The 27,768-nt window shown below is 36.3% G+C and overlaps 1 protein-coding gene across 1 annotated transcript in view; it reads right to left on the bottom strand.

Moving 5' to 3' along the window:
* The window catches only part of LRP1B (LDL receptor related protein 1B), a 1,324,618-nt gene that overhangs the window by 878,812 nt on the left and 418,038 nt on the right, over positions 1-27,768 (bottom strand). Inside the window, exon 4 of the mRNA XM_023752441.1 lies at positions 5,312-5,431. Within this exon, the coding sequence (XP_023608209.1) occupies positions 5,312-5,431 (120 nt within the window). The remainder of the gene's footprint in view (positions 1-5,311; positions 5,432-27,768) is intronic.

Below are 27,768 nucleotides of genomic sequence, written 5' to 3'. Positions count from 1 at the left end.
AAATTGCTTGGAGTTAGAGAGAGAATGTTAAGTGAAGGCTGTATAGTGAGCTGAGTTAAAGAATAATTTCAATTTTCTCAAACTGAATGAAAAGGGATGAGATGGAATAGGGCATCCCAGTTTAACAAAATAGCATGTGAAAAGGCATTGGGATGACATAGTGGGGATTTTAAAGACCTGCAAAGAGTTGAGTGGAGTAAGTGTGTATAAGGGAAGTGGTAAGAGATAGCATGGCAAAAGTAGTTTTAAGGCCAGCTAATGAAGTTATTCTATGCTAAACTAAAAGGCTGTGCATTATACCTAGACTTTGGGAAGCATTAATTAGATAAGCTATATGATCAACTTTATATTTTAAAACTAAACCAAAAAAATGGCTTGGTGAAAGTAGTGAAGAGGTCCTTGAAATTTAGTTATGTACTAATTTCACTCCAGAAACTTTATTTTGAAGTCATTATATTGTGAATTAAGTCAGTGGCAATAAAAATGAAAAAAAGCAAATTAACTCAAATGTTTAAAAAACAGAATAGGCAACATGTGAAGACTAATTGGATATGATGAAATTGAATGGTGGTCCAATTTGATATGAAGTATAGGTTTCAGTGGAGATATCATGGAAGGAAACATTGAATATGGTTTGGATGTGTTATATTTGAGGAGTCTGTAGGGAATTCTGGAGTAAATGACTAACAAGTAGTTGGAAATATGAAACTGGCAAGATTAGTGAGATCTGTCTTGGAGTATTTGGGAGTCAGTAGCATATGGATAATAGAATGAAAAACAAACAAAAAAAAACAAATAGCAGAGGGTTTGATACACACACATACAAAAAAGAAAGAAGTGAGAGAAGCTTGGCAGGTGCACAATACTGCAGGACACCAATATTAAAAAGGCAGGAGCCTCCTCTGAAGGAGACTTCATGAGAAATGTAAGGAGTTAGGGAAGGTGACATAGTGAAATACTCAGTGAAGAACCCAGTAATATAGATATTGAAACTGTCATTAGGTTTTGGAAGTTAGGACGTGGTGCAGTTACCTTGGCGCAGTGAAAATGGGATGCTGCCTTAAATGGCAAGTAGGTCTTATGATATTAACTGGAATGTGCTTTTGTTTTATTGTTTTATTGAATCCCTAAAGGGAATTGAATATACAAACTTTGGCCTATGTTTTAATATGTTTCTTCATTGGAACTTGGAAATACTGAATTTGAAGAGAAGTGGGGACTCTTGGAAACCATTTTGGAGGAAGGGCATGAGGAAAAGACACAGAAGAAAAAAGAAGATGAGAAGCAAACAAAATGGCTAATGAGGTTGTGGTGTGAATTGGATTAAACTGCTATGGTATAATAAAATATATTATTTGTTCTTTGTCTTCAGTTCTTCAAACCCTTGTATTTTCTGAGTAACAGGAGTGTTCTTTGTTATTTATAACTAGTGCCCCAGTGCACGGATTTGTGCACATTGAAAGGAAATTAATTAGAAGATGGCCGGTGGGGCTGGACTAGATGGACGGGACACACCCTGGAGCCAATCTCCTGTGGTCCTTCCCCTGCCGGCCACACCTGGGACGGCAACGCGGCTTGAAGGACATCTGCGGAGTGAGTGGTTGGGAGGATCCCTTGGCCTGGCCTGTGGGGATTGGGCCAAAACCAGCTCTCCGACATCCCCCAAGGGGTCCTGGATTGCGAGAGGGTGGTTCCCGGGTGACACACCCCGGAATCAGACTCCCTCCTCTGTCGTTCTGGGTGCGTCACCCAAGAACCGCAGCTACCAAGTCATCACAGCTTGGCAGCTCCTGTGTTGAGTGTCTGCCCCCTGGTAGTCAGTGCACATCATAGCTAGTGGTCAGATAGTTGGTCGCTTAGCCTTTTATATATATATAGATGAGGCCCTTTGGAATACACCAGAGTCCATGTGAGTGAGGTCACTTAGATAATGTCAGGATGGGGGCTAGTCACTACTAGATAATGTCAGGATGGGGGCTAGTCACCACAAAGACCAAACAGAACTCTGAGCCCCACCCTCTGATCACCCAAAGCTAAGAAAGGTATTTAGTAAAGGAAAGCAAAAAGATTATTGAGAAGCTAAGGGACCATTTTAATTAGAAAACTATGCATTTGTAAGACATTCATTTGCACTTTTCTCAGGTTTCTTTAGCTTTGTATATTAACTAGCTTGTATTCATGGATCGCTTGTTTGAAGTAAGTAGCTTTGGGATAGAAAGAATAGTCTTTGAAGCTGAATCTACAATGATAATAAAAGAAATGAAATCTTATATTTGGTAAAGTCCAGTCCACAGTGGCAAAAATGATTCTTATCTATTTTCACAGATGGTTCAACGTTAATGTTATTGGCTTTTATTTTAGTTTTTCTGATATCATTATGTTGTCCAGGAGAGCAATATGAATAATGATTTCTTTTGTTCTTTCTCCTTAGCCAGAATGCACTGCTGTGACATTGATATACTCCCCCAAAATTGACCACAAAGAAGTAGGCCTGTCATTACTTTTAATTCTGCCTACTTTCTTACTTTAAGGACAGAAAATATTCTGGAAATATGGCTTCTGGAAAGTGTAAATGATGTTCAAACCTGGCCATTCAGGAGTGCAGAGAAAGAAAGAAGAGCTCTTCTTCCACTGGGGACCTTCCATAGTGATTGCTGCATAATTTCTTATTTATGTTCAACAGAGGAAATTGATTGAATTTATCTTTATGCATTTAATGAGGAGATTCAGGAGAAGAGAGTCATCCAAAATGAGATTAAAACCCTGATTCTTATAGGAGTCAGGTGTAGCCAAAGAATAAGAAGTTTGAGTAGAGATATATTAGCCTACCCTGTGTGAATGACAACTGCTGGTTTACACTAAAAATTGTAGCCTAGCCAGCATGGCTCAGTGCTTGAGTGTTGACCTATGAACCAGGAAGTCACAGTTCAAGTCCCAGTCACGGCATATGCCCAGGTGGTGGGTTTGATCCCCAGTGTGGAGCATGCAGGAGGCAGCCAATCCATGATTCTCTCTCATCATTGATGTTTCTATCTCTCCCTTTCCCTTCCTCTCTGAAATTAATAAAAATATATTTTAAAAAAGAAACTATAAATTATTTGTATGTCTAGAGGTACTATTCTCATTTTGTTGACTTTCGTGATGATATGGGGTCTAGTCTGGCAATTCTTATGATTTGTTTTTTCCTCAAAGTCTGACCTTTTGTGTGCAATCTTCTAATTTTTAAGTGTTGACTTAAAAATAATGTCACTTAAATAAATATGTCGGTTTGGTCCTGCTGTAGGCAGTTAGACAGACATGAGCAGAGCAAGGACGATGGGGCAGGTCACTAGTGTGGAAAGCCACAAGTAACTAGCAATGTACAATCAATTGTGGGGCAGAGCCTCGATACCAAGGTGACTTTTCCTCCCCTAGCATATCGCTGGTCATGAGGTTTGGACCCCCTGACTTTTATTCCCTGGAGATAACATCTATGCCTTAGTTGTAGTTCAGCTCCAGGCCCAGATAAGCAACAAAACCAACCATGACTGACATCAGTGAAAGGGATTTCAGAAACAAAACAGGCAAGTTCAAGTTCTGGGAGTCTTAGAGATAAGGAGGGTCCATGCAAGAGAAATGCATAGATTGGGGCTTGAATTCACTTATCTTACTTGTACAGAAGATAGAGAAATGCCACAGGAAGGGAGTGGGGGGGGGGCATTCCAGGAAGATGGAAACATTTCTGGCCTGAGCAATTAAAACATCCATAAACCAAAGACAGAGATATCTCTTGCCTGAGCAGCTGAGAGATCAAAGGCAACTCCAACTGGCGAGATAAGGGGGGGGGGGCAGCACGTGGGATTTAGACTTTGAAACTAACACTATGTAGCAGAATGACCAATGAGGAAGGCATGGGGGTCCTAAATTAATAAAGGATCCAATTAGAAAGGGTCAGGCTCAGACAAAGATCTGCAGCCTTTATAAATCAAGAGACAGAGACTCAGCAGATTTTTAGATTTTTTTGGATTTAGATTTTTCCCATTAGAGAGAGAGAGCAGGCTTTTTGCATTTGGGGGCTCCTCCCCAGGGGGTACCCTTGGAGTTTGTATATGCTTCTAATAAACTTCTACATTTCTATTAAAGAAATCTGTTAGTCCACAAATTTATTATTCAACTTCATTGTATAAGAACCCACGAGAAGAATCTGCACCCCTGAACCCCACATTTCATCAGGACCAGCTGCATTGAATAAGGACTCCCTGCCCTGGTGCTGGCCAATCAGTGGAGACCACAACCCTGAAAGGACACACGTGGAAAACTGCTGAATATTCTATTGAGATCTTCCCCTGGGGCATCCCTTAAAATTTCCATTCTTAGTATGGAGGACCCAGTGCGCTCTCCCTCCCAGGAGTACACAGTACCTTTCCCTTCCCCTACTCCCTCCCTGCCCCAGGCACTTTACCATTAGCTTCCTCACTTCCATGCTTCAAGGCTCCTTCCTTTACTTCCATAACCTGTTTCCTAAGCCCATTTCTTCTAGGAATTACTTTGTCTATCTCTGTAATTTACCAAGTAAATATTCTCTTACAGTTTTGGGTCTTGGCTCTGAATTATTTCCTAGTCAGAACCCAATTACCCAGGTTTGGTCTGACCCCACCAGTCAGACACCTGGTACATTTACTGCTGCCTACCACTGTAAAAAAAATTAGAAAGATTATGCATCCACTGGGCCTGATAGACATTTAATAATAAATGTTTCTATAACATTTGTATAATGCAGAAAGTAAACAACAAACTACAAATTCAAGGCACAAATGTTTATTAAAAAGCAATGAGCCTCTTTTTTTGGTTTTGTTTTGTTCTAGAGTATTTACAAAACAAGAATTAGGACATTTAAAATATAAATATTGTCATGTTCACCATTATTAACATAGTGGTGAAATGCCAATTGTCAGAATTTCCAATGCAAAAATTGTAAAGGATATTACATGATTATTATTAACCTAACACAGTTATACCACCCTGCGGCTGTATAATAGGCATAAAACAATTGGAAATTTAAGATAATTAAATCCAATATTTTAACGGTTAACCAAAACACTTCCCATGTTTAACATTATTGTAATATGAATCAAAAATTATTGATATAAGCGCAGTCCTATAATATTTATGTTTGTAGTTTTTTTGGGGGAATGAGTGTCAACTTTTAAATCTTAGGGAAAATAAATGTAAACTTTGTGTGGATCACATGGTAGGTAATAAAAAATACTTCATAAAATTTCTGTTCACTAAGCTTCTGGAAAAAAAATTAATAGTCACCTGTCATACTTACCTTTACAGCTTCTTCCATCTTCTTTTACTTCAAATCCATCTTGACAGTAACATCTTGTACTATTTCTGACCACTGCACATTTATACTGACAATTCAACTGCTGGCAATTGGACAACAGTTCTGTAGAGAAAAACAGAAAGATCACCTCTATATGACTGTGCACATACATGTGTTTAAATTTAAATATTGTTAATATTTGCTCAGTGCATCCTTCAAAGTTTCTGTGATTGGTTGAGAGAACAAACAGCATGTATTCCTTCTAAAATATGTTGATTTGCATTTGTTTGAAGTATCGTTAATAATATTTCAGTTCTATTTGTTCAGTTTTTCACTTTTTAGCTCATTATATATTTTCAAAGTCACAAAATCCTTTCAAATTCTTGTAAATTAAATTATTTCAAATGGAAAAATGTCAACTAAGTGGTTGATTTCACCATTGGTTCCATGCCTTTCCTATCTGACGTATCAATTGATTTTCTATCTTTTGAGCACTTGTTTTGATTTACTAATCCATGCGTAACCTTCATAGCAATCGATGAATATATTCAATTTCAATAATTTTTCTTTCACGAGTTGCAAAATATTAGACAACTACTGGACATAATATATTTTGTTATATCTGAATTATTTCAGTGTGAATATTTCATTAAAACAAAAATTAGCAAGCCATCAGAGCAAATTAAGATTCAATATGATAAATGCATGAAACAGCTGAAGTGACAGGAGAATATTCACTGCATAAATGATTTCTAACAGGAATAAGTCTTGTTAAACTAGAAAAATATATGCATAGAACATGTAACTGATTTTTCTATTTGAAAATAGGGTTATTGCTAGACTGGCATGGCTCAGTGGTTGAGTGTGGACCTATAAACCAGGAGGTTATAGTTCAATTCCCAGTCAGCGCATATGCCTGGGTTTCAGGCTCATTCCCCTATAGAGGATGTACAAAAGGCAGCCAATCAATGATTCTCTCTTATCAATGATGTTTCTATTTCTCTCTTCCTCTTGCTTCCTCTCTGAAACGAATAAAAATATATTTAAAAAGGAAAATAGGGTTATTAATGGATTGTGACAGCCCTCCTGTCCCACCCCAGGAAGAAAAATAAGGGTATTGAAGGGTATTGAAGATTAAACTTAAATGATTTAAAATATGTTGCTATTTGCTACAAGTTTATCTGCTGCTTCATAAATATATATATATATATATATATATATACAGACACACACACACACACACATATATATGTATATATATATAAATATGTAAATGTATAAAAAGTCCAATGTGGAAAAGAAGAGCAGGAATATTTCAAGCTGAAAATTTGACATTTTACTAGAAATTTAATTATCTATAGTATTTTTTTTTAGCCAATTACTTTTCAACTCTAATTATTTTATGCATGTTCTCTCCATAAAACTTCAAGTTTCCTTCCTATGGTCACACATATTGCAAAGGCAGCCTGAGACACCCCCCCCCCCCCCCGCAAACTGCATTCTGATGCATAAGCTTGCTAGCCCCCAACCCCTTTTCTCTTGTGTCCCTGTGAAAAGACAAAAAAATCTCCTCCATCTTGTCTTGTAGGGCTGGGCCCTCAGCCTAAGCCCCCTTCCTTTTCTGAGAGTGACCACAAGAATGCCAGTACTGTCCTAACTCCCCCAACCACCACCTGAATGGACCAATGAAGCTCCAGGAATGCAGCTAAGGTCCTAATAAGGCTACAGTGGGGGACAGCTCAAGCCTCAGAATGTGCTGGTCACTTCCTGACCTTTGTGCTGTAAGACCCTGCTGAAAAACTCTGACCAGAGTGACCAATCTCTGTAACTCACGTCACTTACCTAAGCCCACCCAAATGACTAGCCCTATATAACCTTTGTTCTCCCGGGGCGCTCTCTCTCTCTCTCTCTCTCTCTCTCTCTCTCTCTCTCTCTCGTCGAGGCTGGGAGCCAATGGGAGCCAAACCCGGGTTTGAATAAAGACTTTTTGCTTTTGCATCGGAAAAGGCTCCCTGGTGGTTGATTATTGGGGACCCCGAACTCTGGGCATAACACTTGCTAGCCTTGCAGAACCTGTATATCTGCAGGGGAGACATAAAAAGCCCCCAAAGAAAACTAACTGCTGGCGCCAGCTAGCCTGGATGTTTGGTCATAATCTCACTCCCCCCATCCCAACCCATGGGGGATGCAAAGCCTGTGAAAAGTCCAGAAGCCTGGTCCATATTTGGGAGACAAAGAAACTAAGGGATAAAAGGAAAGACAACCCCCCCAGCCCAACCGCTCATTCGGTACTCAGGCTTTGGAGACTGACTCCCCTTAGTCACCACACTAGTGCATCTGCAAATAAAGGGTTTTCCTGAATCTTCCGACTGCCCATTATGTGTTTTCCGGTCGCCTGGTAATTTCTGCCACAGTATGATAATTTTGCTTCCTACTTTTCTTAGAAAATTGAAGCATTCAAAAGAGATTTTCCACAGATCTGTTTTTCATATTTATCCACCTCTGCATATTCTTGTCTTTATTGCTTTTAAAACTCATAATCAAAGCCCAAATCCCAATTCCTTTACACAAATTCCATGCCCTCTCACCGAGTCAAGGATATAACTTCAGCTATTCTCTACTTCCTCTCATAATTGCTTTTTATTTTTTAAATAACTATGTACTAGAACAAACTAAAGCCCTCAATCTTTGTCAATTAACTTTTACCAGAACACAGTGAAGCCCCTTTGTTTAAATATTACCTCAGGCTGCTTTTACTCTACAAAGGCATAGCTGGCTAGTTGCCTCCAAGACCTATGGCCCACAAAGCCTAAAATATTTACTATAGCTCTTTATAGAAAGTTTTTTGACCCCTGCACTAGTTCAATCTCAGCATCAAACATGCTCTTATTTTTCCCCAACTTAAAAACAAAGAACTTTGACCTCACTTCTCCTATTAGTCACCATTGTTCAGTTCCTTTTTGCAACAAAATTTTAAAAATTACCCATACCCACTGTCTCTCTCTACCCTTCTGTTTCTATCTTAAACCCACTCCAAGCCTTTGCTCCAAAGAAATGCTTGTTTGAATATCTCCAATGATCTTGATGCTAACTAAATACAATGACCTTTCCTTAGTCCTCATCTTCCTTGACCTCTCAGTAGCAGTAGACACAGGTAACTACTGTTTTCTGAAACAGATTCATGACTTTACTTCCATGGGCTCCACACCCTTGCTTTTCCTCCTATTTCACAGTCTCCTTTGTGAGATTCCTCCTCTTATTGTCAACCTGCCAATGTTGGGGTGCCCTAGGGCTGAGGCTGTGATCTTTTTCTATCAATATGCTATTGTTGAACTCAACAAACATCAGAGCTTCCTCTCTGACTGGGACATAACTGTAGTATCATAACTTGACAGCTAGTTGTGCCCTCGTCAATTTCTAATGTTCACTGCTGTGACTATATTAAAGTTCTTTCTCCTTGAAAACTTGGAACAATTGTTCTTTCCAAAATATAAATTCAACCAATACACAAATTAACTATATTTTATTTAATAGGTTTGGATTTGGGATCAGTGCTAAGTTTATGCTAACATAAATGTCAATATTTATGTAACGTACAAAGAGTAGTAACTTGGTTTATAAAAATGTATTAGCAATAAAATATGTAACAAATGTTTCTTTATACCAGTTTATATAGCTACAAATTATAAATCTATATCAAGTTCTTTAATTTCACAATCTTTTTGAAACACACAACAGTTAAACATGTAGTTATTATTGTAACTTACATTTTACAGATGATAAATCTGATGGTTGATAACCCAAGATTATACAGCAAACATACAGTAGAGCTAGCATTCAAATTAAGGTCATTCTAAATATAAAGTCTATGTTCTGATACCTATATATTCTAATACCTATGTAATGATACCTGTAATTCCCACTGGACAATCTGGCGATGGCTGGAACCATGGTGTATCTTTGTTTGTCAGCCTAGGCTTAGTAATGTGCGACAGAAAACAAAGTGTTTCACGATTTTTATAGGATAAATGCATCAAAAAATCAATAAAATAGCTGAACTCTAGGATGAAGATTAACAGTCTCAAGTTTCATTTCTACTTCATTAAACTAGGTCCTAAATATCATTCATTTACATCTTCAAGTCAGGTAATTGAATTGTCAAATCTTGTTTGATTATTGTGGAATCATTTCAAAATTGCTGTGCACATATGTGCTACTTTAGTCCAACATGGATTGAGTACCTAGTCAAAGTTAAGCACTCCGCTGGGGTTCCACAGATACAAAATTGCTTTACCCAAACTAAGTGATTATGCCATGAGTGGGGAAGTGGTGTTAGGTGGGAAGAACAATGTTAGACAGCTATAACTCATAGCAGAATAATATATATGTTAAATAAAAATGTAAATTCATAAGCTAGAAAGAGAAAAATTCATAAAGAGACTGAAAATGGGGGTAGGTATCTGGAACATACTGTTGACTGTGGTAGAAAATAGGACTGGAATTGTTTAGGACCAGGACCAGGTGGATTAATTAATAGATTAAGTAGCATTCTCTCCTGATAATGGGAGTCATTGCTAGTTAATGAGGACAGGGTGATATATTTTGACTTGTATTGTTTGAAAATACCTAATAGCAGGGAGAAAGATAAGTGAAAAATAGTGAAAGAAGAAAAGCCATCTAAAAGGCTACAATAGCAAAGGCATAAATTAGGGCTATGAATATTTAGATCAATGGATGGTCAAAAACTTGGTGAAAGCATAATGTCAGGGAGTTAATAGTACCAATAAAATGTATTAAGAATAACAGGAGAACTGGAAGTTTTGGGAAAATAATAAATTTGTCTTTGTTTAGTTTAAAATGTTGATAGAGTAATGGGCAGGAGGAAGTTGAGAATTTGAGTCTATTTAAGAAAAGAAGGTTGGACTGGGGTTGTAAATCTGGAATTTACAAATGTAAAGTTGGTGCTTGTAGCCCAAGGAGGAAAGAATCATCCCTCATAAAGAAGTTTTATGATACAATTATAATCCAGAGAACTTTTACATGTGAAAGGCAAGGAGAAAAAGTGTCAATGAAGAAACTGCTAAACAATCAAACATATAGATGAAGAACCTAGAAAGCTTCACAAAACCTAAGGAAGAAGAACAGTTCATCAAAGTGAGCAGAGCCATTAATGGCAAAGCCTTAGCGAAATATACTTGGGTGAACTCTAAAAAATGCACGGGGTTTCCAAATAGGATCAATTAAGACCTTTAAAAAGGGTTTCAGTAGAGCAGAGAGGACAAAGATAAATGTAATAAGGGGCTGGGACAGAAAGAGGAAATGGAAAGGACTGTCATAGAAAAGACATACACATTTTAGGGGATAAAGAGAAGAAAGGTATGGGTAGGACCTACTTAATTTAGTCCGTACCTTACGGCAGGCGTAATAACTCAGTGTTTTACATGTATTGTTTTTTTCCACTTAATCCCAGTAGCCCAACCCTCTTTTTCCCCTGTCTCAATCTGAAGTAGAAAATCCACAGACTATTGCTTCCATCTTTCGGCTCTCTCTAATCCAATGCGCACTGATACAAGTTAACAACATGGGGGTTGTGATGGGGAGAATTGAGGAGAAATAAAAGAAAATGGGGCGGGGGAATGAGTATGAAAATCCAGAACCTCACCCACAGTTTTGAGTATTAGGTGGGGGTCTGGTGGTTGAAAACAGCAGAAGAAACGTGGGCAACTTAGCTTGTGGTTTATTGATTTTATCCTGTATGAGAATTTGTGTTTGTGCAAAGAGGTGATAGGGAAATGATTAAATGGTATATGATATCAGGTAAAATGGTAAGTGCTAATTCTTCTAACCAGCTATGAAGAACTATGAAGAACTGACAACATGAAAAACTAAAAATTTAAAATTTGGCTTGACTCTGTGAAAGCAATACTAATTATTATAATGTTATCTATTAGAACTACTTACCATGTATGCCTAATTATGTGCAACACTATAATGATTATGTATGTAATTAAAAATGCATCAAATTAATTTTGCTAGAAAGATTATTAGAGTAGAACAGAAATTTCATACTCAGATCAGTCTTCATAGAGTGCTTTTTATGAAGCACGGTCATTGGTTCATGCAACATTATCATTGGTTTGGATCTTAAACTGAAGTAGGAAGACCACTAGTATTTAAGGAGATGCACTATGCAAGCCAAGAAACAGATATGTAAACAGGGAATCTGATCTGTATTCCTCAGCATTATCATAAAAGGAAAGTGTCATTTTTAATTAAAGGAGAGTAGCTATGATGTCAGGAATCAAATGTAATCCAATTGATGAAGACAAAGCCAACACAGGCCCACTCCATTCTGTTATTTTAAGGAATATTTTTATTTCCTTTTCAAAGTTGTCTAGGAGAGTACTATAAAAGTGTGGGTATATATTTTCTATCAAATTCAAGTTAACAGTTTACAATAAGCAATGTCAAAGGCTAACACGGGCCAAATAAACAAGGTCTAAGTTGATGTGGGCCGCTAAAAAACAAAAGCTTCAATTTTCATAGAAACATAGGTTAATTTCAATAGAGACATGCTGAATATAAAGGGCAGAAATTAAATGAGTCATCATTAACATAAAATAATAGAACATTTTAATAAAAATTAATATTTTTTCTTGAACATTAACTTACCAGACACTGAATAACTGCACAAATGAATAAGTGTAACACAAACCTAGTTTTCTTGTTCTCCAAAAGAAAAATAGTTCCTGTTGCACACACCAAACAAGTCAGTCCAAGACTAATGACCTGGCAATCGGCTGCTAAAATATTCGCTGCTAGTATTAGTGGAGAGAAATGGTGTGCCTGCGCGTAAGGCACATAAGGGAAATGAATGCAACACGATTGTAGTAATCAGTCATTCGCGAATGTTGTAGTTCATTATTAATAATTATGTATAACAGGATATTGTAAAAATTAGGTTATGAAATTTTTATTAAAACTTTTCTTACATACTTTATATTGCCTGGGCTGCAAAAAAATATTCGTTGTGGGCCACATGTGGCCCATGGGCCGTGAGTTTGACATGTTTGGTTTACAAATAGTGTGTAGCTTTGAGGTATCTAAGATTCTAAGATGTTGTTTAACTTAGAAATAGATTTAAGAAATAGATTTTTGAATTTTTATTATTAATAATAAATAGTAAGAATTCTACATGGTTACAAAATTAATTCATATTATATCTCTTTTCCTTTTCCTTTCCTCTAAGAGCTGGTGGAATATAATGGCTAAAGACTGTGAAGCCAGAGTACCTAAGCTCTAACTCTGGTTTTACTAATTCCAGGTTATGTGAGTATCACAAAAATTAGCTAATGTTCACCAATCCTGTTTCCTCTTCATGGGCAAATAAAACAAGAAGTTTTCCCACTTGACTTGCTCTTAGGTTAAAGCCATATCTCTGGCTCTGGACAATGTTATATAAGCAAAATTCGTGTGTGCCTCTTCCTGAACTGCCCCTGAAGAATTCAGATAATCTTCCACTTTCTTCCCTTCACTTGTCAGCGCTCTGGATGCAAGGGATTCAGCAGAAAACTCATTGGACCTTGGGAAAGTAGAGGCCTCAAATTGAGGGAGCCTGAAACACAACATAGGAGGCAGCCATGAACCTAACTGTACTGTGATCTGGGTTACAAATTATTTGTTGTTGTTGTTGTTTCATTGAACTCCCTAGGTACTGGGGTTGTTTGTTATACAATACATGGTGATAGGTAAATGACCTAAGATCTCTATTCTTGTTTTTAGTTATCTCTAAAATGGGAATAACAATAGAAACTACCTCATAGAGTTGTCATGAGTTTTAAATGGGGTAAGTCATGCCAAGTTCTTAAAATATTGCCTGCCTTGCTGAAACCGGTTTGGCTCAGTGGATAGAGCATCGGCCTGCGGACTGAAGGGTCCCAGGTTCGATTCCGGTCAAGGGCATGTACTTGGGTTGCGGGCACATCCCCAGTAGGAGATGTGCAGGAGGCAGCTGATCAATGTTTCTCTCTCATCGATGTTTCTAACTCTCTATCTCTCTCCCTTTCTCTCTGTAAACAATCAATAAAATATATTTTAAAAAAATATTGCCTGCCAAATAGTAACTTTTTTATTATCAGTATTTTTATTATCATTGTACCATTTAAGGTTAATCACCCATTCAGTACAACAGACTATCTATTGTCAATATTCGTATAATTTAAACATTTTTTCCGGCAATTTGGAACTATGTTTCTTTTTACAACAGCAGGGCTTTCTCTTTTGCTCTTTTACTTTTGGGTGTTACATGACATAATTCTAGTTTTGCCCCCAAAGCACATGTGCATTTTTAAATATCTTCCAGAGAAGATACCTTTTAGGCAAATTCTCCTGAAATGTTTACCTGATTGCAGAGGGGAAAACAGTAACCACAGAAAATAAAGATTTTTTCTATCCTGGCTACTAGCAATTGGTTCCTATAAAATATGAGTATCATTCTCTGAAGCAAATCAATGTACATCCACCTTTAATTTTCTACATAAGCATGGACCAATTAACACCTCAGATAAACAATTTTCACCAAATAGCTATGGCCATTTTCTCAGTCTTTAGGGATTATTATGTTTTTTGTGTGTTTTTTAACAGCATTGGGTTTTAGAACACATTTCCCCAAATGTACGCTGGTTTATGATTTAGAAAACACATACAAATAACTTGCTAACCTGCCTCAGAGTAAAAACACAACAGCAGAGAATGGTAATTAAAAGATGATAACTTGATTCCAACAATTATAAGATTCTAACAATTACAATAATTACAAGTTATTACTGTTAGGAGGATTCTTTGTACTTTAGTTTTGTTTATATAAATATTTCTAAGCCAGAGAACCACTGTTTGCAATGTTGTATGTACAGCCATCAATTCATCCATAGTATAATCAATAGCAATATGCTGGCAGCCTTTATGACCTAAAATCATACAATTCACATTGATTGTGTATTGGACTTAATATGATAGTGAGAACACAGCTATTGTATTCATGTGCTTCTAGGTTATATATTTCTTCCAGAGAGAAAATTAGAACTTTTATAAACTCTTTGGAAATACAAAAAGATATAGGTACCATCCCAAATATATGTTATATGAAACATTATTTTACAAGGTGGAATAAGGTTTTATTCTCAATTTTAGTAACCAAATTGCTCCTTGAATTTGCCTTATACAAAAATGCCCTTTAACCAACAACTATAATCTTAGTAATGAGAAAAAAATTATTCTTTTTAATGTAACACTTTGAAAAAATAAATATTTCCTTCGCTTTTTAAACTTGGAAATTGAAAAGCTGATACAGCATATTACCATGCCAGACAGCCCCTCTTGTCAGCAGGACACATGCTTGTCATATTTAGGATGTTGATAATTTGTGCCACATCATTCTTTCTCTCACCCCTATTTCCCTGGCCTATTAAAAAGGAGTGTGAGCTGGCTTCCAGAGATTAGGCTCCTGCTTGTGGTTGCTAATGTGAATTTCTTCAGAATAATTTGCTTATTGCTAAACCACAGACTTGGCCTTACTTTTTCAATGCACTCTTAACATTAAGGAAGGAAATTCTTTTTTAAATATGTTTGTTCCATTTTTGTTGTAGTATAACTTACATACAGTAAAATCCACTCCTTTTAGTGTAAGGTTCTGTGAGTTTGAACAAACGCATACAGTTGTGTAACCAATACCATCATCAAGAGATAGAACAGTGCCATTATCCCAAAAGATTTTTCTGGCCCTTCTACAGTCATCTCCTTGCCCCACTGCCAGTTTTTGGTACTCACTGATCTGCTTTCTATCTCTATAGTTTTGCCTATTCTAGCGTGGTTCTATATAGATGGAATCATCCAGCCAGTGGCATCTTTACTTAGTAAAATGTATTGGAGATTCATCCATGTTATTTTACCAGTAGTATTGCTGAATAGTGTCCACTGCATGAATGTACCTCAGTTTGTTTATTCATTTCACAAGTGATTGAGATTTCAGTTATTTCTAGTTTGGGTGCATTATTTATAAAGTTGCTATATACATTTACAAACATGTTTTGTATAAATATAGGTTATCATTTTGTTTGGGTAAATATGGGAATGTTTGCTTATCCCATCTAATAAAGAGTGAATATGCTAATTGACCCTCATGCATCACAAATATTGCAGCGCCATCAGCCAATAAGGAGGGAATATTCTAATTGACTACCCACCCTCAAAGATATGCTAATTGACTGCCCCACCCTCAAAGATGGTGGCACCCACAGCCAATAAGGAGGGAATATTCTAATTGACTGCCATGCCCTCAAAGATGGCAGTGCCCACAGCCACAAGATGGATGGCAGGGGAGGGCAATTGTTGGTGATCAGGTCATCAGGGGAGGGCAATTGGGGCAACCAGGCCTGCAGGCGAGGGCAGTTGAGGGGGACCAGGCCAGCAGGGGAGGGCAGTTGGGGGCAATCGGGCTGGCAGGGGAGTAGTTAGGCGTTGATCAGGCTGTCAGAGGAGTCGTTAGGGGGTGATCAGGCTGGCAGACAGAAGCGGCTAGGGGCAATTAGGAGAGGCAGGCAGGCAAGCGGTTGGGAGCCAGCAGTCCCGGATTGTAAGAGGGATGTCTGACTGCCGGTTTAGGCCGGATCCCTGTGGGACTGCTGTCTCCCTGTGGGATCGGGCCTAAACCGGCAGTCAGACATCCCCCGAGGGGTCCCAGATTGGAGAGGGTGCAGGCTGGGTTGAGGGACACCCCCCACCTAGTGCACAAATTTCATGCACCAGGCCTCTAGTATGGTAAAAGATGTTTCACTTTATAAGAATCTATCAAATTTTCATGTAGTATGTAAGATATGAATCAAGGTTCATTTTCTTTTTACATTAAATGTTGAACTTTTCCAGCATTTGTTAATCTAACCTTTCTTCGTTGAATTACATTTGAATCTTTGTTAAAAATCAGTGGATTACATATTTGTGGGGGTATTTTTGATTAATCTACATATTTACCCTTTTTCCAATATCACACTGCTTTTGATATAGTAAATCTTGAAATCTGGTAGCATGAGTTCTCATTCTATGTCCTTGTTTTCCAAGATTTGTTTAGATATTTAGTTCCTTAATATTTCCATAAAAAATTTATAATCAGCTTGTCAGTTTCTATGAAACCCTGCTAGGATTTTAATTGGAATTTTATTAAGTCTACAGATTTGGGAACACTGACATCTTAACAACATTATGGAGTCTTCTAATTTACAAATATGGTGTATATATACATTTATTTTGAGCTTTGGGTGCTTTTTTTCATGATTTTTCAGCATATATTACACAAATATGTTCAATTCGTCGCTAATTATTTCATAGTTTGAGTGTTGCTATGAGTGGTATTGTTTATTTCAACTTCCAAGTGCACATTGCTAGCATTTAGAAATATAATTGATTTTTACAAATTAACCTTGTATCATATGACCTTACTAAATTCACAAAAAGACACAAATTAAAAACAGCAGCTAGAAAAGAGAGGCTGTCACTGCATACTCTATAACTTTAAAAAGATAATAAGAAAAACTACCAACCTCTCTAAGCCCTTAAATTTGACAACATAGATGAAATAAATTAATTCTGTGAAAGACACAAACTGCTAAATCTCACTCAAGAAGAAATAGATAATCTGAATATTTCTATATTTATAAAATAAATTGAATTAGAACTAAAACCTCCCACAAAGAAAATGCTAGATCCAGATAGTTTCACTGGAGATTCCACTAAACATTTGCAGAAGAAATTGTACCATTTCCATGCAAACATTTCTAAAAATCAGATAAAAAGAAAACATTTCTAACTCATTTTTACGAGTTTAGAATTATTCTAATACCCAAATCATACAAATACATTCAAAATAAGAAAACTATAAAACAATACTCCCTTTGAACATAGATATACACTTCCTAACAAACCAAATATAGCAATATATAAAATAATAATATATCATGACTATATAAGGTTTACCATATAATACAAGACTGGCTTAGAATTTGAAAATCAATTAATGCAGGTTACCATATCAATAGACTAACAGAGAAAAAAAATATGATCATTTCAATAGTGGCCTAAAAAGCACTTAACAAAAAAAACATATTCATTGACCTGACAAATATCTGCTATGATATCAGGGACAAGTCATAACAGGAGCAAGGTAACTGCTCTTACCATTTATAGGCAATAATGGACTGGAGGCCCTAGCCAGTGCATTAAGGTGAGAGGAAAAAAAAAGATTTTAAGGTATAAAAATTAGAAAGAATGAAATAAATAAAACAACCTCTATTTTCAAACAACACAATTGCCTACATAGATTTTTTTAAATCTAGCAACATGGTTCAGAACTCAAAAGCAATTCTTTTAAAATACTATTTAATAAATGAACATGAGTAAGCTATCACTTCATACTTTTCACTTTGCATAGTAATATTCTTATGAATTTACTATTCTTTCAATAAGGAAAAGCAAAAATTTTTATAATTTACATATATTATCAGGTAGAAGTTGTAGACAATTATGTAGTTTAAGAAAATATTCTGTGGACTCAGTGTGAAGTTTATAACAGATTGTACACATTTTGTTTTAAAATAACATGGTTGTGTGTATATACTCAGCATATATATATCTTCCCATCCTTTTTGATAGTTGTATATTATTCCATTTTATGGATGATTCATAATTTAGTAAATAAATTAGCTGCTGGAACACATTTTTTTTATAAAGGACACAGCTACCTGTTTAAATATCGTTTTACTTTTCCTCCTGAAACAAGTGAAGAGTTGTTTGTAAGCAGTGGTGACCCCAGGCAGATACTCTAGGTCCTGCCTCTCTTTCCATCTGATTTGGGCCTCATAACTGGTTATTACCTATGGAAGGTGTGCGGGAATGATATCTATCTCTTCCTCACCAGAAAGATGTCTTCTCCACTCCCGTATTCTCTTATTTACTGCCTGGAAGTGTCCTTGCACTGCCATGCTTTCATGCTGTTTTCTCAGACATTTCTCTATCTATAATGGGAATACAACTCTAAGGTATGCTACCCCTTGAAATTTGAAATGTATAAACTAAATCAAAGCTAAACCAAAGTGACAACAACAAAAACTTTAGCATGTACCACACCAATGGTGATTTTCCCATTTTATATCATATCTGCAAGCTGCAGGTTTACTGAGAGGAGTTCTAACCTCAACTGACTGGCTAACACTAGATGGAAATGGCTTACTTTAGACTCTGAATAAAATCATTTTTAGTAACTTACCAACTTTGCATTCTGATTTCTTAAGGAACATTTTATTTTAATGGCATTCCGATTTCTAAAATTTAAATATACAAAACTTTTAAAGTTTTTATTATACAGAAAATTAATATCTAGTTACCAAGGCACAATCAAATGAGAAGAGGTTAATTTATTTTATGTTAAAAAAAAGACAAATTTGGTTTCAATATTCATTGACAAAATGTGCTAAATAATATACCTGTAATCTGTAGGTGTAAGTTATTAGTGAAAATATTGTGCAAGAAAAACATTTACTTCAGTTTTACCTGTGAGAGGATATCCCATATAATAAAAGGCTAATATGCGAATTGTCCCCTCGACAGGGAGTTCGACCCGAAGTTCGACCAGGGGGCCGGGCCAGCCCACCAACTGCCCACAGCCCCTCCCCGTGGCTGGCCCCACCCCTGATTGGCTCCCCCCACCCCAATCGGGGTGGGCCAGCCAGATCCCATCCATGCATGAATTCATGCACTGAGCCTCTAGTGAGAAGATAAAACAAAACAACAGATGCTTGTGTGGGGTTTTCTTCTCAGGTTAAATTATATGAGGAGAATGCCATTACTGATGTCATAGGGATGGTGTGAGATTTAAATACAGTAATTCAATAGAAGCACTTATCTTAGTGTCTGAATATTTTAAAAGGCCCATTATAGGTTGGCAGTTATAATAGTATAATTACAATAATTAACAACATTTCCACCAAAGAGACCCAGAAATTTTCTCTTCCATTTTTGTTTCTATAAAATAACAGGCACACAAGCTTTCTTGAAATGTGCTCTAGTTTTTAAGGTAGAAGACATAGACCTGTTTGTGATATCTCTTACCAGACATTTAATTGCACACTAGTTCTTAAATGTTCTGAGCCTTAGATTTCAACTGAGCAAGTGTTTTGATGAGTTTTCGTGCATATTAAAATTATAGTGAGAGCAAGCATGCTCTATAAGCTGAAAGTATCATGTAACTGCCTAGATATGAACTGGTATAGAGAGAATTAAGGGAGAGAGAGCTGAGCATTCTATGTGCATTGGACTGATAAAACTAAGGTAGTATGTGGTACTATACATCTTGTTTTAGTAGTGTTTTGTATTTGATTTTGTAGTAAGGATTATAGGCTATGTTTATTAATAATAAGAAAACCATGGTTAGATCTTTGCCTGGTTCAATATACTTAGATGCATCCCCAGTGAAACTATGCTTGAGGGGGAAAATAACCGAATTTGCCACAAGGACCTGAGAAAAATATAATTACCTAGTAGAAATTGCATACATCTAGTAAAAGAATTTTTATGCCTACAGGTAGATGGGTAAAAATGAATATACAGTTGAAGATAGATTATATGCATATAAATTACATAAGTATATTATATAACTTACTTGAGATAAACATAATAGGGTGGAGGTAGTAGTAGCATTTGGGTTCGAGAACATGAGGTAGCATGAATAAAGAGACCTCCTTTGAAAAGAGAGTTCATAACTTCTAACAATTTCTGCATATTTAGAAGGTTAGAGGTACTTGTGATTAAATCTACAGTATTTGCAAAGTGAAGGTAAAAGTCATTTTTCTTTCCTTTCAAAGGTCAGACATTGTTGTCTTAAATCCTCGTACTAGTCCCAGTCCATAGAAGGCAACAACAACCTTGGGAAGGTGTCTGTTAAGTTCAATACATGAGAATGAACAAAGGTAAATGCAACACATTTCTTGGCAGCAGAACACTGAAGGTTTATTCTCTGAAGAGATGGAAGCAGAGTAATTTTTTTACTGGGAGAACAACAGGCACAGACAAAGGTATGTGTCTCACTTTAAAAACAGGTGGAAGCTCTACTGCAGGAACAGACCAAGAATACTGGGCTCCAACTGCCCTCCTCACTCTGGGGCAGAGGTTCCATGCCAAGAAGACCAAAGGCAACCATAGCCACCTAGAATGCCACTTGTAAAGCAGAGGGGTCACTCTGAGGGAAGTGGGGCAGTGTACCCATCTCTAGCTCCAGGGCAGAGATAAAGAGATTGCCCAGGGGAAAAAGCAGGCTTGCAGAACAGATATCTGGGTCATTCTCCCGATGGGAACTGACTTCATTTAGATCAGAGCATCGGGAAGTTCAAACCTAAAAGCCTGTCAAAAGCAATAGAGATTTTGGTGGTAATTAAGTAAGACAATGATGGTAGCTCCATGGGAGCAACAAACTAAAACAAAGGTCAGCCAGACTCAAGAGAAAAGATGGCTAAGAAGAAGAATCCTCCTGGAGTTAAAACAAAGTTCAAAGTCTGCTTCTGAGAAGCGGCCAAAATTGTATTGAATAAGACAGTGGAGCAATTTACGACAAAATCCTTTTTAAAAATTTAATTTTTGGGGGGTGTCATTGGTTAATAAAATTACGTAGGTTTCAGGTGTACAATTCTATTATATATCATCTGTATATTGCATTATCAGCTGAGACTTAGTGCATGCTAACTGGCAAGTGTGATAACAATAGAGGCATACATCTTAAAAAAAATCAGGTAAACAGAAAATCAAACAGAGTCCTTCTAAAACACTGTCATCCCAGGGGGACTGTGGATATGCCCAAGTCTATACCCTAAAAGGGGTGACAGAGACTTCACCAAAATAATCCAGTCCATGTAATAAAAAAAAATTAAACATGCCTAAAGATAAAATAAAATAAACCACCAAGTCCCACAATAAGGAGCAGGGAAGAGCAGTATCTAGAGTTGCTAAAATATATTATCAAAAATTCTAAGTTTTCAATCAAAAATTATGAGACATGCAAAGAAACAGTAACCTGTGACTCACACATAAGAAAAAGAAAACCAGGTTGTAACAAGAATTGCTTTTCAGAGAGCCCCATGTGAGAATTAGCAAACAAAGACACAAAATAGCTATTATATATTTACTAGATGCCCAGTATATGAAATTCGTGCACTGGTAGGGTCCCTAGTGGCTGCCAGCTGCCACCCAGGTACTCCCTCCCTTTCCCTGGCTGGCCCTGCCCCCTGGTTGAACTTTCAGACAAACTTCCTGTCAAGGGGACAATTTGCATACTACGCTTTTATTTTATAGGATTCAATAAAACTACAAGAAAAATGCTGAAAGAAGTAAATAAAGAATATGGTAAAAATAGCACAGGTGACAGAATAAAGATAAATGTACTTTATCAAAAGTGAAAACTTTGTATATCAAATTACACTATCAGAATGAAAAGGCAACCCAGGAAATTGGAGAAAAATGTAAATATATACTGAAATTATATATCTGATAAATAATTGATATCCATAATTTACAAAAACTTTTATGATTCAATAACAAAAAACAAGCCAATTTTAAAATGAGTAAATAACTTGAGTAGATATTTCTCTAAATAAAATATACAAATTTCCAATAATAACATGAAAAAATGTTCAACATCATTAATCATTAGATCAATGCAAACGAAAACCATAATGAGATACTATTTCACACCAGTAAGATGGCCATTATCAAAAAGAGAAAATTAAAAAAATAAACAGAAAATGACAAGTATTGGCAAGGATGTGGAGAAATTGTAACCCTGTGCATTGCTGCTGAGAATATAAAATGGTGCAGTCACTATGGAAAACAGTATGGTGGTTCCTTAAAAAGTGACTATAGAATTAGCATATTATACAACAATTCTACTTCTGGGTATGTAACCAAAATAGTAAAAGCAATGATTTGGACATATATTTGTACATTTGTTTCATAGTAATATTGTTAAAAATAACTGAAAGGTAGAAATGATCAAAATGTACGTAACCAGATAAATAGATAAACAAAATGTGATATATGCATACAAAGGAATGTTATTCTGACACATGCCTCAACATAAATAAACCTTAAAGATATGCTAAGTGAAACAAGCCAGTCAAATAAAAAAAATTGCATGACTCCACTTATGTGTACCTAGAGTGGTCGGATTTATAGAGCTAAAATATAATGATGGTTTGGTTTCCAGGAGCTGGGGAAGGTATGGGAATTCGTGTTTAATTTGTATGGCATTTCAGCTTGGAAAGCTGAAAATTTCTAGAGATGGATAGGGTAACAGTTGTACAACAATTTGACTGTACTTAATGCCACTGAGATGGACACTTAAAAGTTATAAAAATGATAAATTTGATGTTATTTATGTGTTATCACAATAAAAAATCTGGAAGTGAAATTGAAAACAATTCCACTTAAAATAGCACCAAAAACAAAATACTTAGGAATAAATTTAATAAAAGAAGTGTAAGAGTTATACACTAAAATTTCATGTTCATGAATTATAAGACAATACTTTCCACATGATCTACAGATTCAACAGTTTAAATTAGGAAAAGTCACTGAAGGCTTTGGAAGGTATGTCAACAAGAAATTCTACATGAGTTAGTTCTGAAGACTAAGATAATGATGATGAAAACAGTGAATATTGATTTAAACAATAACTGTATATAATTATTTTGGAAGAATGTATGTAGTAGGTCAGTTAAGAAGGACATTTTCTAAGCAAGCAAAATAATCATCAGTAGAAAGCAGCCTTTCTGCATAAATTGACAAGATGATCTAAAGTTCCTATGGAAATGCAAGGAACAGAATAGCTGGGAAAAGTCTTAAAATGAAGAACAAAGTGAGAAGACACACTTCCCTATTTCACAATTAACTACAAAACTACAGTAATCAAGACTATGCCATACTGGCATAAGGATAGACAAATAGCTCAATGGAACAGAATTGAGACTCTAGATATAAACCCTCACATCTATGCCTACTTTATACAAAGTTTGCATTCTAAGTCGCTTTCTTAGTTTTGGTGAAGGACGAAAATCTTCCTGGATTGATGCTTCTATATAATTTCCTGGGTGATAAAATTTTGGTGGGCTTAAAAGTCTGAAAAAAATCTTTATTCTAGTCTGTCAATTGACAGGTTTTACATAGTAGAGTCTATGAATCGTTATTTATTAGAATTTAGGCATTGCTTCACTGTTTTCTAATTTCAATAATACTACTGAAGGTTCCAATACAATTGTGATACCCGATCGTTTGTATGTGAGTTTTAATAACATGTTTATTAAACTATAGCTCATATATCATATAATTCACATAATTAAACCATAAAATCCAGTGTTTTTTGTTTATTGACAGTTTTGCAACCATCATGATAATTAATTTAGCATATTTTTAATGTGACAAAAATTAACCTTGCACTCACTACCACCATTCTAATGATGGACAAAGTCTAGACAATTCATGTAATGGGATTATACAACATATAGTCTTCTGGGACTGACTTTTTTCACTAGCTTAATCTTTTAAAGATTCATTGATGCAGCTTATACCAGTACTTCATTTTCATTGCCAAATAATGTTCCACTGTATGGATATACCTCATTTTGTTTTCTCATTCATCCATTGAGCAAAGAAAAGAAAGACTCATGGGCACAGACCACAGTATGGTGATGGCCAGAGGGAAGGGGGCTAGGGAGAGGCAGTAGAAGGTAAAGGGGGGATAAATGGTGATGACTTGGGGTGATAAACACCAAATACAATATACAGATAATGTGTTGTATAATTATATACCTGAACCATGTAACATTTTATTAACCAATGGCATCCCAGTAAATGCAAAGAAAAATAAATTTATCATGAACTAAACTGTATAGTATTCTACATGTGTGAGTATTTGGGGAATCAAGGCATTGTCAGAGAAACACGTATTAGAAATCTATAATGCAGGTCACAAAAGCACTCTAATGCTATCTCAAGGCATTTCCTCTTTCTCCATGCCACCTTTGAAAAGTGCCAAATGACAGACATTATGAAAGCAATTATGCAGTCAATTGCCTTCTAGGATAATTCAATTCTGTCCTGTGTGTAATAAAAAGTAGTTTGTTAGGCATATTACAAATTAGAAAACAATTGAGTGAAAGCATCGCAAGGACAGGTATCAGATCTGTCTGATACCCTCAATGTGTTAGCAGAATGTCTGACACATGGAAGATGTTATTAAGTATATCCCAAATGACAAGTGCAATTCCAAAATATTTCATTTCTTATTTTGGGAAATGGAAAAGTCAGTCCTTTCAACAGGGCTGGGGTTCACTCCCTTGCCTGTTAATATACACAGGCTCTATGTTATCATTTGTCTTTTCATGTGAAAATCCTGACATCTTTATCAGATTTAAGCTCCAATCATAAAGATGCTATTATTTTATTAAAAACTACTTTTTATTACATTAGTAACTCAATAACAACATCTATAATAATAACAATGGTAATAATTACACCTGAAAGCTATTTTTTTAAAGTTGAAATCAATGATGCATAGTAATAATACAGACATTTTTGCTAATTGTCAAACAGGTTTCATTCATTCATTCATTCATTCACTACTTATTGATTATATGATATATAACACACTGTGCCAGGTATGCCATGATGATCACAAGTTTCATCCTGGGTTGACAGTCTATTGGAGAGACAATCACATCCATCATAGACTGATAAACAGAAAAGTGGATGAAAGGAACTTTGTGCTATGACAGGATTACTAAGGACATTGGACCCATCAGGGATATTACTAAAGAGTTCCTCAAGGAGGCAATACAAGTTGAGTTCTGACTTATTAGGATGTAACTTAATGTAAATTACCTAGAGAACTTGTTAAAATGTAGATCCTGATTCAGAAAATCTGGGATGGTGCATGAGATTCTGCATTTCTAATGAGCCCACAGATGAGGCCCATGCTGATTATTCAAGTACCACACTTTGAGTAGCAGTGATTTTTGGAGGAGAGGGATAATTGAAAACTATAGTTTCCATTAGCAGTTCATCCTCTGTAGCTGCAAACGTTATAGACCTTGGGTCCCAACTCTTCTGCTACTGGTAGATGTGTGCTCTTACAGAGTTTAACAGTAAAACTTCAAGTAAGCACATCTAAACCTTTTTGTAAGAAGGAAAATCATGACTGGTTAATTTTAGAATTAAAAAAAAGAGAGACATTGGTAATCTGTAACCATTTAACACCTCATGTCACTTCCAAACTGTGAATGGGTTCCAAGAATCATACGTGCATAGGTCCTGAACTGTGTTGCTTTCCCCATAGCCCCAGGTGCCAGGCTGTGGTGAAATGAGAACAAACCTCACAGCTTTAATATGGCCTGTTATTTGATTTTCAATAAATGTAGAAGACATAGCCTATATAGTATGAGCATTGGTATTTTCTCACACTTTGAGGTATTGGATAAGCCTCTTTTATGTCCCTAATATTTCTCTCTGAAATCTTAATTTAACACATATGTTAATAGACTATGTTAAAAACTAAATAAATAAACAAAAAGCTTCCAGAAACAATCAGCATATAAACAAATAAATAAATTTTCATGATAATTTTATTTAGGATGGAAATGCTTAATATTGGCTTGTTTAAAGTCCCTGAAATAAAAATATTAACAATGATTCACTTAGAATAACATGTGGTACTTTGTAACAGATAATAAAAAGTAATTGTATTAAGAATACGTGAGGTAGGTAGTTTTTAAAATCCATAGTAAACATAGACTGAAAAGGAACAGTGATTTTTATGATAGGCATTATAGGGTAGTACACTGATTATAGAGTTTGCCAAATAAAGATCCAGCCCATGTCTGCATTTAGTCCTTAAAATAAGCACCACATTTTTGTTCTCTTTTACTGATTTATATCTTCATGAATTTACCTGATCTTATCATAAGGTTATTCATTTCAATTTTATTACTCAATATTCACACTCAAGATACCAATGTCTAGACAGGTCTTATCAAATAGTGTATGCTTTTCGTAGTTCATATTCCTCAATTTAGAAGCATATTTATTGTAAAGATTAAGCTTTTTACTTTAATTTACCCTATGCCTATTTTCACCCACATAGAGCCTTCCAGTTTTCTTTTCTGACAGCAAAGGGTACCTTGATTGATAGAATTCAATTGCTGGGTTGAAATAATGCAGCTGGCTTTTATCTTACATGAGTATGTCTTTTTATTAGTTTTACCTATTACATGAGAAAGAATGTGACAAAAAAATGTAATGATCTTAGATATCCCACCTGAGCTCATAATGCTGTCTAGATTATAGAATATTGACTTTGCAGGAGAGAATGAGAATTCTAAGAGTTACAATAGAGATATGAGTAAAAGTATAAAATGAGTTCAGTGTAAACATGCTACTCACTAATTCTAAACAAGATCAATGTGACTGGAAATCATGCCCTTGACCACATATGCTAATAAAAGATTAAAATGTGTTAACATTATCCTAATATATAAAAACCCAGGGTCTGTAACATCCAAAACAACCAAAGGCTCCACATATGGGAAATCAGTGCAGGGTGGCCATGGCGACCCAGCACTGACTGCCATCATTAAGGGCCCCCCAACCCAGTACTGACTGCTGAGGGGGCTATGGATCAGGTCCAAAGAGAAGCCTGGAGAGAAAAGCAGGGTCTGATCCGCAGCCTCCGTGGCAGCACTTGCCTTTCTCTTTCGCTCTGGGCCTGGCCAGCGGCCGAGCCTCACTTTCTCTTGGGCCTCCGCTGGGGCTGCTGATCAGTCCTGCGTCTCTGATCAGGCCCACTGATAGGCTAGGAGATGCTGACTGGCATAGAAACTGACCAATCAGAATCAAATCTGGGTGAAATGTGAAGGCAGAACCTAAGGTGGAGGCTGAGGAGGGGTTTTAAGGGCAACAGCTATTTGGTGTAAGGTATAAGAAAGTGGTTTAATTTTTAATGACCAATTTGGCAGTATAGTGCATATGGCTGGCTATCAGTTCAAATATAGGGATTATGTATTTTTGTCTGCCAAGAGCATCTCCTCCTGCTGAAAAAGGCTCCTCCCCCCATTTAAGCAATCCTATCCTATATAATCTATCTATACTACTAAGAGGGTAATATGCTAATTAGACCGAGTTGACTGGCCATCTTCTGGACATCCGAATTCCTTCTGGACAAAGTCATGGTGGTGGGGGCCGAGACAGAGGCTGTCAGGGGAGGGAAGTTGGGAGCGAGATCAGGCTGGCAGGGGAGGGCAGTTAGGAGTGATCAGGCAGGCAGGCTGGCAGGGGAGGGCAGTTAGGAGTGATCAGGCAGGCAGGCAGGCAGAGAGGTT

This window comes from Myotis lucifugus, unplaced genomic scaffold (assembly GCF_000147115.1).
Source record: "Myotis lucifugus unplaced genomic scaffold, Myoluc2.0 scaffold_32, whole genome shotgun sequence".
Lineage (NCBI taxonomy): Eukaryota > Metazoa > Chordata > Mammalia > Chiroptera > Vespertilionidae > Myotis > Myotis lucifugus.
This window is presented reverse-complemented; position numbering and strand designations above follow the sequence as displayed.